Raw genomic sequence first — 14,955 nt, 5'->3', positions numbered from 1 at the left:
TTGTTTTAATAATTTGGTGATCTTGTTATGTGGGTCTCTTGCATACAGAAAACCATAAAAATGGAACCAATACCACAATGTTTCTCCCAAAAACAAATTTGAAATAAACCTACTTTGGGATTTTGAATGTCATTGGTATAATACAAGACATACCCCAATAATAATCAAAGCTCAAACGTCAAGGAGTGTACTCCCAGTGACCCTGTGAGGTCTTCATTGAATTCTGGGCACAAGAGAATCTAGAGAATTCAGGATAAGGAAAACACATCATGAAAACAATAGAAGTGATTGCTAACCGTCTTCTGAAAATGCTAAGTTGTGACTCTCTGGTTTTTGGTATTTAACTCATTTGCAAGCAAGAGCTAAATAAAAGTCAAGTCTGATTTCCTCACATCGGTACTTGTTCCATGCCAGTAATTTTTAAAGTATTAAAGCCAAAGCTTTAGCACAACATTCAAACAATGCCTTTGGATTTCACTCATGACGTGCTTCCTTGAAGATAAATTGAGTGATGTTTTCTGATGAGTAGCTCAGGGATTTGTTTCACTTGTTGCCTAGTAGAACTGCAATTCTTAGTATACTAGCCCAACTTCAAGTTTCCAGCAAAGTAAAAAAAAAAAAATAATAATTTACAATGCAATAGTTGCAATACTCACCTTATCTTCATGTTCCCTGCAAACTCATCAAATTTCAATCCTGTGCCGGTGCTCTTTAAGGTTAAATGACACCCATTCACCTCACTTCATGTGAGCCCTGTGTATTAGATGCTTATCTCTGGGGGAAGTGATGTTTCATTAGGTTGCCCTGAGCTTACAAGAGAATGCTGTAGAAAGTGGCACCAGTGTGCCGCAGTTCAAGACCTTCACACTGTCAGAGAAGGAAGAAGAGGCGGTAACTACCGTAGCAAAGACCAAATACAAATATTTTTAAAGAGTTATTAAACTCAAAAGCATTTATTATATTGCAGCTTTCCAAGTCTACATTGCGGTGGCTACATTAGTTTTATTTTTTAGCCTTTAATTCTCTTATTTTCTCCTGGTGATCTGCCCAGTAAGTCTGTTTTTTTTTTGTTTTTTTTTTGCTGTAACTGGTTATAAAGTGTGCGCTGGAGTTTAGCTTGTTAGTGTATATAAATCTGCTAGTACATCTAACGCTCCCCCCCCCAATTAACTATGCTGCTGCCCAAAGAGTGCTCCTGTGATCCTTCATCTAGAGTGGGGGACACTCTATTACAGGAGCTGCATTACTGTCAAGATCACCAGATGAAAACAGAGGGGAGAAAGGTCTAAAAAGAAAACGAAATGCACCCACAACATCTAAGAATTGGTAAGCTGCAATAGATTATATTTTTGATTTTGGGTTTAATACCATTTTAAGAAAAATTAGGAACCTGAAGTTTGGATTTATACTTTGTGTGCAGCTCAAGCTGGTGCATAAAATGGACAAGCCTCAAATGAGCAACCATTTTAGTTCAGCTAGTATAATTGCCTGAGCATTTACTCACAAGTTCTTAAGGTTGAAATCTTACTTGGACACAAACTCACCCAAGCTTTACCACATATTTATAGGATAATGAGCTGAATAACGGTGCTCAGGCCATTGTGTCCGATACATCAAAATTGCAAAAAGAATGCTGGCAACTCGATTGCGTCTTCTTAAATCTTTATTGAGCACAGACAGCAGTGCGACATCAAAACGCTAACATGTTTTGGCAAAAGCCTTCCTCAATGCTATGAGGAAGGCTTTTGCCGAAACATGTTTGCGTTTTGATGTCACACTGCTGTCTGTGCTCTGTAAATCCATTCGAAACACCAAAAATGTATTCATGTATATAGAGCAGGAACTCCAAATGCAAGTATGGTTTCAAAATTGCAAAGACTTCCGGCAACTCCATTGTGTCTTCTTAAATCTTTATTGAGCACAGACAGCAGTGCGACATCAAAACGCTAACATGTTTTGGCAAAAGCCTTCCTCAATGTGAGGAAGGCTTTTGCCGAAACATGTTAGCGTTTTGATGTCACACTGCTGTCTGTGCTCAATAAAGATTTAAGAAGACACAATGGAGTTGCCGGAAGTCTTTGCAATTTTGAAACCATACTTGCATTTGGAGTTCCTGCTCTATATACATGAATACATTTTTGGTGTTTCGAATGGATTTACAGAATAAAAAGGGCTCTGGGTGGGTGTTACCAATGTTGTGATGCCTAACCAAGCTAGCAGAGTGGTAGCATGAACTCTGAAGAACTTTAAAACAGCCTACATTTATAGTGCAGCAGGTGTGGATCTTTAGCAGGCAAAAAGATTTGTTTTTGAAAGTTTCCCTAAAAGTTTTATGACCCTGCACAAGCAATGACATCTGTATTCTGATTGGTTGCTTCAGGCAATGCTGACATTTTTCTAATTTTTTTGATAAGTCAAGTTGCATTACCTAATCAAAATGTGCAAGAACTGTGAGACACTTTATCTTAACAAAATAGCATGTAATTCTTAGTATAAATGTGTTTCCAGGCCTACGGTTCATGACCAGGGATGTGAAATAGTCATTAAAAACGGTAGACATCCAGTAATTGACTTACTTCTTGAAGAACAAAACCAGTACGTTCCGAACAGTACCAGCCTCTCGGTAGGTAAAGCTCCAAAAGAAAGCATTTTGTAGTCGTATGCATCGATTAATATAAATGTTGCAAACTCACCAGTAAGTCTTGCATTACTGATGCTGATATGTACAAAGGTAATAACAAATTGCATGAAATTTCTTTTCGAGTATCCAATCATGTGAAAGCCAAATTCCTTTTATTTCATCTACACATGATTGGGTATTCAAATAGAAAACATTTACAATTTATTAAGAATCTCAACTGTGTCAAGTAAATCAGTTTTGTGGTTGGGGCGCAAATTGCCCAATTTCATTATTTATTTTTAATTCATTTTTCCAGTTAGTAACAAGTATAGCAGTTACAGGGAGAGCTGTGCAAAACATCACAAGGCATGACATTAGACAATAATGTGACGACATCTTTAGATGTTATCCATACCGTTGAAGAAAAATGTCAGCTGTAAAAAAATTTCTTTGTAGAAAGTGACATGGCAAAAATGATCACAGTAAAGCATCTTTGTTGTTTTTGCCATGACATGCACTGTTGCTTTGTGCTATTAAATGAAATTGTTCATATTAAGGGCTAAGTTCACCTTTTTAGAAAAAATAAATAAATCAACCTATTTTTGCAGCAAAAAAAGTGCATTATCTTTTTAAATTCTTTTTTTTTATTTTATTTTTTTATGATGAGACTGCAGAGCATTGCACCCACAATCAGTAGATCAATATAAGGCTCCTGCAGGCACTGCGTCCAGCTTGCCTGCTTATACCTCCATGTGGACAGACGGCAACAAATCTGGAGAAAGCGTTGGCTACTCATTAGCGCCCTCACAGCTCATTTAGAGCTACAAGCTATTTGCCTTTCACCCAATAAAGTGCAGCACTGCTTTAAACATAAACCTATGTAAATCAACAATTGGACAGAAAGGTGTCCAGCGTGCTGGAAAATGTGTAAATTATCTAATTACTACGTTTCAAGCTAAAATGTCTTAATTCCCACCTCTTGTACAAATAAACATGTGCTGTGCTTGTACTTATTAAAAAGTCTGATTCATATTTTACTCAGTGCGAAAAAAACAACCAAAATACATTTTTAATGTTGTTTCAAAATCAATACCTAATAAATAAATCCAACTCTAGTGCTCATAACAGAATAAATGCTCGGTAATGTAAAACTTCACCCTTTGTACTTATTATGCGCTCACCTCTGTTGTCGACCAATGCATTGTTTATAGATCAAATATGTGCCTTCCTCTTTAAAGCGGAGTTCCACCCAAAAATGGAACTTCCACTTTAAGGTAGGTGACCCCCTGACATGCCACATTTGGCATGTCATTTTTTTTGGGGGGGGGGGTGGGGGGAGCAGATAACCTCTTTTTAGAGGGTCCTAACTCTTCCTCCTGGCGCACCACGGCACCAGTGGGGAGATCACTTCTCCCCCTCCCTCTCAGCAATCATCTGGGACACGTCACTAGTCTCAGATGATTGCCTGGGCCCGTTGCGGCGCAGCTCGTGCATGTGCAGTGGGTGCCTGGCTGTGAAGTCACAGCCGGGCACTCACAGTTACAATGGCAGCGCCGCAGAGAGGAGGGGGCGACAAGTGGGGCATTATCTATCCCCCCCCCCCCGCCGCATTGCTGGACCCTGGGACAGGTAAGTGTTCGATTTATGAAAAGTCAGCAGCTGCAGTATTTGTAGCTGCTAACTTTTTTTATTTTTTTAAGCTTTAAGAAATCCCTTTTCCCTCCAATTCCACTGTCCACCTTGTAGCACAATTAGGCAACTCTTTCCCTTTAAATGGGTAAAAGCTCCAAAGTCCATTTTATAGTAATCCGCTAGTAATCTAGCTCAAAGTAAACACATAAGGATCATAGTACTTTCGGTATCACATTTTTCATTATTAAAAAAACATAAATAAACATATGTCTGTCCACTAATTTGGTGCATTGCAATATTCGAAAATACATGTCCCCTTAAGAACTCTGTGTTCCATGAGCAGCATCGCTCAAGCTGGTACCTGTTCACTTCCTGTACTTGTGTAATGACATCTCTGGCCCTACCCTTGGATGTGTTACGTCATTAAACATGCAACAGAAAAAAAAGTGCACTATTATTTTCTGATGAGCCTGCACCTATGATCAGTGAATTTGGGGGGCAGACCTGGAGCATGTTACACTCTAAATATAAGTGTAAACCTTCAAGGTTTTTCACCTCAATGCATTCATTCTATGCATTGAGGTGAAAAACCTGTAATGCTGCTGCCCCCCCCCCAAGCCCCCATTTTAATTACTTGTATCCCCTCTATCTCATACCAGTGACAAGCACAGTAGTAAAAGCTGGTGTCTCGGGTCCTGATTCGATGGATTGATAGCAGCACAGCCATTGGCTCCCGCTGCTGTCAGTCAAATCCAATAATGCGGGGGCTGAGTCCAGCATTCGTGTCTATGGACGCAAATGCTGGACTCAGGAGCATGCCCGCAAGGTAACCGCCCAGCTGAGCGCTTCTCCTAGGGTGTTATCTGATGTGGGGAGGAACCGTGAGAGCCGCCGAGGGACTCTCAAAGAGGATGTTCTGTGCAAAACGAGCTGCACAGTGGAGGTAAGTGTGACATGTTTGTTATTTTAAACAAATAAAAAATGAACCTTTAGTATCACTATAACTTCTTCTTTAATGTTGGATATGCAGTATGTACCTACTTTTAACTGGGGTATTACCTGATACCACATCTTTTGTACAAACTTATATTAGTCTCCCTTTCTGACTTTATCATACTTCACTGATAATGTTGTTTTCACATGGCCCGGGTTTGGTCCCTGGAAACGGGCCATGCGATGAAGGGGTTGTCGTCGGGCCATACGATGAAGGGGTTGTCGCCAGGCCATACGATGAAGGGGTTGTCGCCAGGCCATACGATGAAGGGGTTGTCGCCAGGCCATACGATGAAGGGGTTGTCGCCGGGCCATACGATGAAGGGGTTGTCGCCGGGCCATACGAGGAAGGGGTTGTCGTCGGGGCCATACGATGAAGGGGTTGTCGTCAGGCCATACGATGAAGGGGTTGTCGCCAGGCCATGCGATGAAGGGGTTGTCGTCAGGCGGGTTGTCGTTCAGGCTGTTTTACAAATCAGTGGCTCTGGCTGAACGTACTTCCTGCCAGCTAAAAGCATCCATGTCACCTTCCTGCAGCTGCTACATTATAGAACCCACAGTAGGACTAAACCTAGAACTGGTTGCAGGTTTAGGCATCTAAAAAAGTTATCCTTTATGTATGTAAATGTAATTTTACTAAAATGACAGTATCTAAACGAAGGTGGAGCTGCATCTTTTTTGAAGTCATATTAAACCCAAAACAAAAAATGTAATGTATTGTATTGCATCCTACCAATCATTTGATGTGATGGCTGCATTAGTTTTCTTTGTCAGGCTTTTTTTCCCTCTGTTTTCACCTGGTGATCTGACCAGTAACATACCTCCTGTATTAGCGAGACACAACCCTGGAGGAATGAGCATAGGAGGCACAGAAGAGAGCAGCATTGTCGGCCTGGGAGAAGGTAGTGTTAAATGTGTTAGCAGATTTAGATACACTAACAAATTGAAGCCAAACTACAGCTCACATTGCAGTTACAGCAAACAGTTTTTTTCCTTTTGGGATAAAGGGGTTTTACATTAACCACTTTACGTCCATGCTATACCTAAATGATGGCTATAGCACAGGCTACCAGTGCCTGGAGGGCATCAATAGACCACCTCCCATGAGCGTGCTGCTCTCCGGCTACGTTCTGTGATCGCAAAGTCCGTTGGACTCAGCTGATCACAGAACAGGGTTAAAGGCCAATTACAGCGTGATCAGCCGTCAGCAACAGTAAACAGAAGCCGGTTATCGCCTTTTTTTTTTTACTCTCACTATCAGCACGACGAGAAAAGAATAATGCCGGTAACCGACTTCTGTTACAGGGTCATCGGTCTCTGCCTCGGTGCCTACCAATGCTGCTGATTAGTACCACCTATCAGTGCCAACTAGTGCTGCTAATCAGTGCCAAACAGTGCCTCATCATCAATGTCACTTATTGTGCCACCTATAAGTGCCCGTCAGTGGTCCCTATCAGTGCCGCTTCATTAGTGCCCTCCAGTGCTGCCTCATTAGTGCCTATCAGTGCAGCCTCATCAGTGACCATCATTACCACCTCATCAGTGCAGCCTCATCAGCGCACAAAATTTTATAACAAAGTATGAAAAAATAAATGTTCCTTCAACATTTTCGTGTTTTTTTTGTTTAATAAAAAAAAAAACAAGTGGTGATTAAATACCCTCAAAAGAAAGCTCTATTTGTGTGAAAAAAAAAATGATACACATTTAGTTTGGGTACAGTGTTGCATGACCACGCAATTGTAATTCAAAGTACAACAGAGCTGAAAGCTGAAAATTGGCCTGGGCAGGAAGGGGGTATAAGTGCCCAGTAAGCAAGTGGTTAATAAATAAAAACTGATTGTTATAAGCACCCTCGTCAGTGGTAAATAGTTTGTCTCAGTTCTCTAAGTGATACATTTGTAGGACAACTTGTTCTGTTTAAAAGCAATAGACTTAGCTACTATGTAACTTATACTGGCCATACACACACAGAATCTCAGCCGTTTGCAGACTAAACGATTATTCGTCAGCCAAAAGCGAATTGGCCACTAACTGACAGAATAAAGTAATTTTCCATGATCATAGTGACTGTTGGATAACAATAAAAACATATATAAATTATACAAGACGAATTTTCCTTATCAGCGGAGACAGACAGAGAGGGAGATGACGGGCAGGAAGGAGGGGGGGGGGGGGTAGAGCGGGGAGCAGGCAGTGCCTGACAGAGGGACGCACTTTGACCATGGTGATCAGGGCAAAGCAGCCCTGGTTATTGTGGTCTGTTTAGAGAGGGCATAGAGGAAGTGGCATATTCAGGGTCTTTTTTTGTTTTGTTTTTTTACAGTTTAGAGGGGGTAGATTATACAGCACAAGCACTGTGCTGTTTAATATGCTTTAAGGGACCAGGATTTTAATTTATTTTTGGGTTAAGAAACACTTTAAAATATTTCAAAAGTGACAGACTGGTGCTATGCATTAAACAACATAGTAACTACACAAATAGTATTTACTAACAAGTTCATTTTAGAGCAACCTCCTACAAGTCCAAGGAACACCATGGTCTGTCCATCCATTTCTGAGATTTTGATGCGGCACATAGCACCTTAAATTGTATTTTTGAAAGTGATGGTATGTATTTTACCATGCAAGAGGCCATGTCACTTTAACATCTAAATGTCAGTGGTGTGTTATCACAGTCAAGAAGCTTGCCTAGCATAGATATACTCAATAATACTTTGAGGTTATTTAAAGCAAGCTTTGGTAAATGCGTTATCTGACATAATAGACTGACTTTATCGTTGTCTGTAAAGTGCAAACTTGCCATTTATGTGTTTCTATTTCCATATTCATGTAGGCTTCCTGTAGAAAGCTGTTGCTATGGAGAGGAGCAGCCTACATTTTTAATGCTTCACTTACTTTTTAGTAAGGTTTGCAAAGTACTTCATTTTTTTTAAAAATCAGTTTTTAATGTAAAAAAAGTTTGGAATAACTTGCCTCATTATGTGCACTCGGTAGTAATTTTCCATTGAAGCATTATCAACATTTAAATGTAAAGTATATACTCTGTTAAAAAAAAAAAGTTGCTAGGCCTACATTCGCAGGAGCTATCTTTAAAAGAAAACCTGTCAGTCTAAAAATGTGGTAGCTGTCATTGCTGGTTTTGCCTTTTGAAAGTGTATAAGTGTTGTGCTGCAGTTTTATCATTTCTTATGTACATTTTTGACTCTGGAACAAGCTTGTTTTTGGGAAGTGAGAAAAAAATTGAGAAAGTCCTGGAGCAATGCCTGTCCCCATATTTTACAGTGCATTCGGAAAGTATTCACAACGCTTCACTTTTTCCACATTTTGTTATGTTACAGCCTTATTCCAAAATGAAATACATTTATTGTTTTCCTACAAAATTCTACAAACAATACCCCATAATGACAATGTGAACAAAGTTTGTTTGAAATCATTGCAAATTCTTATTAAAAAACAAAATAAACCCATGTACATAAGTATTCACAGCCTTTGCTCAATACTTTGTTGAAGCACCTTTGGCACCAAATACAGCCTCAAGTCTATTTGAGTATGGTGCTGCAAGCTTGGCACATCTATTTTTGGGCAGTTTCTCCCATTCTTTTTTGCAGAACCCCTCAAGCTTCATAAGGGTGGATAGGGTGCATCGATGCACAGCCATTTCCAGATCTCTCCACGGAAGTTCAATCGGGTTAAAGTCTGGGCTCTAGCTGGGCCAATCGAGGACATTCACAGAGTTGTCCCATAGCAACTTCTTTGTTATCTTGGCTTTGTGCTTAGATTCATTGTCCTTTTGGAAGATAAACCTTCTCCCCAGTCTGAGGTACAGAGCTCTCTGCAACAGGTTTTCATCAAGGATGTCTCTGTACGTTGCTGCATTCCTCTTTCCCCCCATCCTAACTAGTCTCTCAGCTCCTGCTGCTAAAAAAAAATCTCCCACAGCATGGTGCTGCCACCACCATGCTTTACTGTAGGGATGGTTTTGGCCAGGCAATGCCTGGTTTCTTCCAGACATGCTTGCCACTCAGGCCAAAGGGTTCAATCTTTGTTTCATCAGACCAGAGAATTGTGTTTCTCATGGTCTGAGAGTCCAGAAGGGCTGTCATGTGCCTTTTACTGAGGAGTGGCCACTCTACCGTACAGGCCTGATTGGTGGAGTGCTGCAGAAATGGTTGTTGTTCTGGAAGGTTCTCCACACTCCATAGAGAAACACTGTAGCTCTGTCAGAGTGACCATGTGGTTTTTGGTCACCTCCCTGACTAAGGCCCTTCTCCCTCTGATTGCTAAGTTTCGCCTGGTGGCCTGTTCTAGGAAGAGTCCTGGTGGTCCCAAACATCCTTCATTTATGGATGATGAAGGCCACTGTGCCCATTGGGACCTTCAATGCTTCAGAAATGTTTCTGTACCCTTGCCCTGTCTGTGCCTTGATGCAATCCTGTCTAGGTGGTCTACAGACAATTCCTTGGACTTCATGGCTTCGTTTGTGCACTGACATGCACTGTTAACTGTGGGACCTTATATAGACAGGTGTGTGCCTTTTCAAATCCTGTCCAATCAACTGAATTTACAACAGGTGGACTCCAAGTTGTAGAAACATCTTAAGGATGGTCAGTGGAAAAAGGATGCACCTGAGCCCAATATTGAGTGTCACGGTAAAGGCTGTGAATACTTATGTACATGTGATTTTTTTCTTTTATGAATTTTTAAAGATTTCAAGCAAACTTTTTTCACGTTGTCATTATGGTCTATTGTTTGTAGCATTTTGAGGAAAATAATTAATTTAATCCATTTTGGAATAAGGGTGTAACTTAACAAAATGTAGAAAAAGTGAAGCGATGTGATTACTTTGCTCATGCACTGTATATCATGCTTAGTTTCCTTTTTAAGCAGATAGCAAAAATGTACAATACCTGGTTTGGGAGATCAGTAAAAAAATGAAGTAAAAAACAGTCGTGCACTTAACACTTAGCAGGGTGGAATTCACAAGATCTGTATACAGAATATACATATGCTGTGGCCGGTGGCAGAGCTAGAGGAGCCAGCAGTGAGAGCTGTCAAAATTCTAGCTAATGGCGATGAGAATTCTTAAAGGGGTTTCGTTGGAGCTGTGGATTATCAGCATGCACACTGTGTTTGATCCAGTATAGAGGTCCTTCCAGATAGTGGGGCTCTGCTGAACCCTGGGGCTTCTGCTAAGTATAATTCCAAAGCACTACTGTTTTAGACATCTATTTTTTATTGATCCATGCAGGATGTTATACATGTTTGCTATCTGCTGTATCTAGTGACTTCACGCTGCTGGCTTCAGAATTACTAGTTCTCTGTTTATTTTTTGGGGGTTTTTTTTTTTTTTTTTTTACTAAGTTCCTTTTGAAGCTAATCCTAAACTTTCTCTGAAAATTCAGACACTTTTCTATACAGTTGCTAGAACATACATTTTAAAAGAGGCAAAGACCTACTTTTCTTTATAATACAGTGTTTTGCAGGCATTTTTAATAACTGTTTCTTGTGACACGCTTTTGCTTTTAATATTATTAGAATGTAACTAAGCTCAAGAACAAAAATGGTTTTTATATTACAGCATACAAATCCTTAGATGTGGTGGCTGCGTTCATTTCAATTTTTCTGTGTAAATATTTTCATCAAGTACAGAAAATACCTGTTGAACTAAGCAACTTATTTACTCCCTTGTTATCTCTAGCCTTGACTATTGTAACACCCTCCTCATTGGCCTGCCTCTCCATAGGCTCTCCCTTCTTCAGTCTAACATGAATGCCGCTGCCAGACTCATCCACCTTACCAACCATTCAGTGTCTGCCACTCCTCTCTGCCAAACCCCTCGACTGGCTTCCCATTAGCCAATGGATACAATTCAAAACCCTAACAATAACATATAAAGCCATTTACAACTCTGCCCTGAGCTACATCACCAATCTTATCTCCAAATATCACCCAAACCATCCTCTCTGCCCCTCCCATGACCTCCTGCCCTCTAGCTCCCTTGTCTCCTCCTTCCACACTCATCTCCAGGACCTCTCCAGACCCTTTACCATCCTCCTGGAACTCACTATTCCAATCTGTCCAGCTATCTCCTACTCTGTCCACTTTAAGGTGATCCCTGAAGACTTATCTCTTCAGGGAATACTATTCTGCCTTCAGCTAATAGTGGAATCTTGTATTTCTCCAATTAGTTCATCCCTCACAGTTATTACCCTTTGTTCCTCCAGCCCCTCCCTATTAGATTGTAAGCTCACAGGGCCCTCCTAACCCACTTGTATTGAATTGTACAGTCACTCTATTGTCTCCCTTTATATTGTAAAGCGTTGCACAAACTGTTGGCACTATATAAATCCTGTGTAATAATCTCACCAGAAATGCAGTGGCCTTGCCACTACCTATGATTTTCCCCAGAATAAGAAAACAATGTCACCTTATTTATGTGACTACTAATTCCATCATCCCCCATGTAATTTAAATGAACACGGTCAGATGTGTTTGAAATCCAGCCTGGGTAGCAACCATGGCTGTTCCCATAGATTCCATGAAGGACAGAGCATAGCCACACAGGCACAGGAGCTGTGTAACTTGTAAGAAGATCAGGTGAAAATAAAGGGAAAAAAAGACAGAAAATAATTAATGTAGCCACAATATCTAAGGTCTGCTATGCTGCAATATACTACATATTCCTGGGGCTTGCATGCACTTTAAGTCAGTTTTCTTTATTATGCATTGAGGGACACAGCTTTATTCAAGATCAGTAGGATTCTATCACTAACTGCACAAGGAGGACATTGGGTACATAAAAAAAAAACACACAAGAAAAAAAACCTTACCTCTGCTGGTTGTTCTCTATTACCTGTCATTGTCAGTGTAGTCCCTCCAGGCTACAGAGCTGCAGTTCCCTCTCCTTGAAACTACCTGAAAATCTTCTGATTTTTGTGGCTCCCTTGGGGGGATGCTTGATGAAATGCTTTGCTGTGGCAGATATAATATATTTGCTTGGGTTTTGTCTGTTGCTTTGTTGTTTGTTTCTAGGTGTTTGTCCTTTGTCCCAGACAACATTGTCTACATGATGTTAGGTGTAGGATTTTTTCTCCATTGTCATTTTTTATGGTATTTGGTATACTCTTTTTCATACTATAAATTATTTAAATATAATTATCATCTGTGGTATTTTTCTGGGCTCTTCACACGTGGCACATGGCACTTACCTTCCTTGTTATAGTGCATTTTTCTCTTATATTCACCAACTGACACAGCTCCTCTCTTAGCCATTGGGTTGTTATGCCACCTTTAGAAGAGGACTAGACATAACATGTTATGAAAAACACAGAACTTTTAGTTCCGCACAAGGTCCCTTAGGTAACAACCCCCCCAGCCTGCCATGCAGCCTCAGTTTTATTTTGCCTAGTGAAGGAGAAGGACCCAGGAACCCATGTTTTTTCTGCAGAAGCTTTGCTTTTTGCGCAAGATTAAAGATCCTGTGATCTGCTATATCTCTCCAGCAGCTACTCTGAGACACTAGAAGGGCTGACTTTTGCCTTGTACCTTGGGGTAGACATTGTCGCAGCCTGAGCACCAGTCATATAGAAAGTGCCCTAAAGTTACTGATTTCCTCAGAGGATTCTGACTTTGAGTATCTGAATGATTCAGAACTAAATCTGCAGATGGAATCTGAAGATACCTCATTTCAGCCTTAACCCCCCCGGCGGTATTCCCAAGTGTGGCTCGGGGTGAGATTTCAGTACCATTAGTGGTAACCCCGAGTCGGGATTGCATCGCTGGATCCTGGAAGAGGTTACTTATCTTTTCCCCGGAATCCCGCGATGTATTCTTGCTGTGTACGGCGGCTGGATCTTCCGCATGTTCCGCCTGATGCACTGTGCCCTGCTTTCCGTTCCCTGCGAGCGTTGCGACGCAGGGAGGTGGAACCAATGGCAAATTCAAAAAGTATAAAACACAAACACACGGATACTTTGCAATCCTATTGGATTACATTACTAAATAAAATAAAATTGACCTAAGTTTGCCCCCAGTGCTTTATCCAGTGCCCTGGCCTGCAGTTTTACTGTACTTTGTGTCTGGAAACTGCAGAGTGACCATGGCATCAAAAATGCGCACCACTACATCGAATTCGGCATATGACCTGTTGGAAAACAGCGATACAGAATCGCTTGCAGAATTGAGTGATAGCAATTCGTGGGGAAGTTCGTCATCAGGCACGGAAAGCAATTTCAGCGATGATCCAGCGACTGTGCCCCCAAGATTCCCATTTACTGGAACACCTGGTATCAAATTGTATGTGAAAGATGACAACCCATTCGCATACCTCCAACTCTTTGTGACCAATGAGGTTATAGAAAAAAAAATTTGCGGAGACAAATCGGTATCAGGAACAACAAGCTGCTACGCATCAGAGGTTTGCAAGGAGCAAAAAGTGGGAACCAGTAACCAAGGAGGACATCTGGAAGTTTCTGGGCCTCATAATTCTTCAGGGATTGGTGGGAAAAGCCCCGCAGAAGTGGTATTGGACAACCAACAAATTACTAGCCACTCTTTGGCACCATCATGTCAGAGTACAAATTTTCTCTTATTATGAAATATTTGCACTTTGAAAATAATGAAGAATTTGACGAGACTTCTCATCCAGCACCAAAACTCAAAAAGATTTGTGGGGTATATCAAATTATTCAGAAAAATTTCCAGCAGACCTGATAGAGACATTAGTATCGACGAAAGTCTAATGGCCTACAAAGGAACACTCAGCTGGATACAGTATATTGCGTCTAAGAGAGCACGATTTGGCATAAAATCATTCATGCTCTGAATCCAGCACTGGTTACATATGGAATTCGATCCTTTACACTGGGAAAGGAACCAAGTTCAACAAAAGATTCAGTAATTATGGAATGGCAACCACTTCTGTTCTTACTTTGATTGAATTATTGTTGAATCGGGGCTACTGTGTAATCACAGATAATTTTTACAGTTCTCCAGAACTCTTGAGTTCCTTCTCCAGCATAAGACGGATGCATATGGGACCGTTAAAGCTAACCGGCGTGACATGCCACCAACCTTTGGCAATAAAAAGCTCAAGGCAGGAGAAATAGTTGCCTGGCAGAAAGGCAAAATGATGGGGATCTGGGCGGGAACTTCGGTTACCTTGGCTAATGTCTACTTCCCCAATACTGCACAGGTCACTTTTTGTCAACATGTGGTAGACGAATTGAAGGGCTTTGCATCTGGCTGTGTGGTGTTGGGGGGAGATTTCAATTTAGCACTAAATCCCCTTCAGGATACATCAGATGGCAGGTCCAGTATCCCGTATAAAAAGTTGCGTAAAATTAAGACACTTTTAGCTTCCCTCACTTTAGTAGATACTTGGCGTTTGGCAAACCCTTCAAGTAGGGACTATACTTACTTTTCTTCCTTGCATAACAAATTTACACGCATAGACTACATTTTTGTTACTCAAAGGGATATATCCCGTATAAAATCTGCCAAAATAGGTGTGCAGACCCTCTCTGATCATGCCCCTATATCGCTGCAATTTTACAGAATGAATATACATCGACACCCCCACTCGTGGAGACTAAACCCCTCCCTACTTACGGACAAGGACAATATTGACAAAATAGCGGATACAATTAAACTGTATTTTATAGAAAATGTTACAGAGGAATTGTCGCCTCTTACAATTTGGGCGGCTCATA

General features: G+C 40.9%; 1 protein-coding gene across 1 annotated transcript in view; it reads left to right on the top strand.

Moving 5' to 3' along the window:
- The window catches only part of MSH3 (mutS homolog 3), a 290,671-nt gene that overhangs the window by 204,088 nt on the left and 71,628 nt on the right, over positions 1-14,955 (top strand). Inside the window, exon 19 of the mRNA XM_077462464.1 lies at positions 2,509-2,623. Coding sequence (XP_077318590.1) covers positions 2,509-2,623 — 115 coding nt within the window. The remainder of the gene's footprint in view (positions 1-2,508; positions 2,624-14,955) is intronic.

This window comes from Lithobates pipiens, unplaced genomic scaffold (assembly GCF_037356315.1).
Source record: "Lithobates pipiens isolate NorthernLeopardFrog02 unplaced genomic scaffold, aLitPip1_a1.2 Scaffold_3, whole genome shotgun sequence".
NCBI lineage: Eukaryota > Metazoa > Chordata > Amphibia > Anura > Ranidae > Lithobates > Lithobates pipiens.
This window is presented reverse-complemented; position numbering and strand designations above follow the sequence as displayed.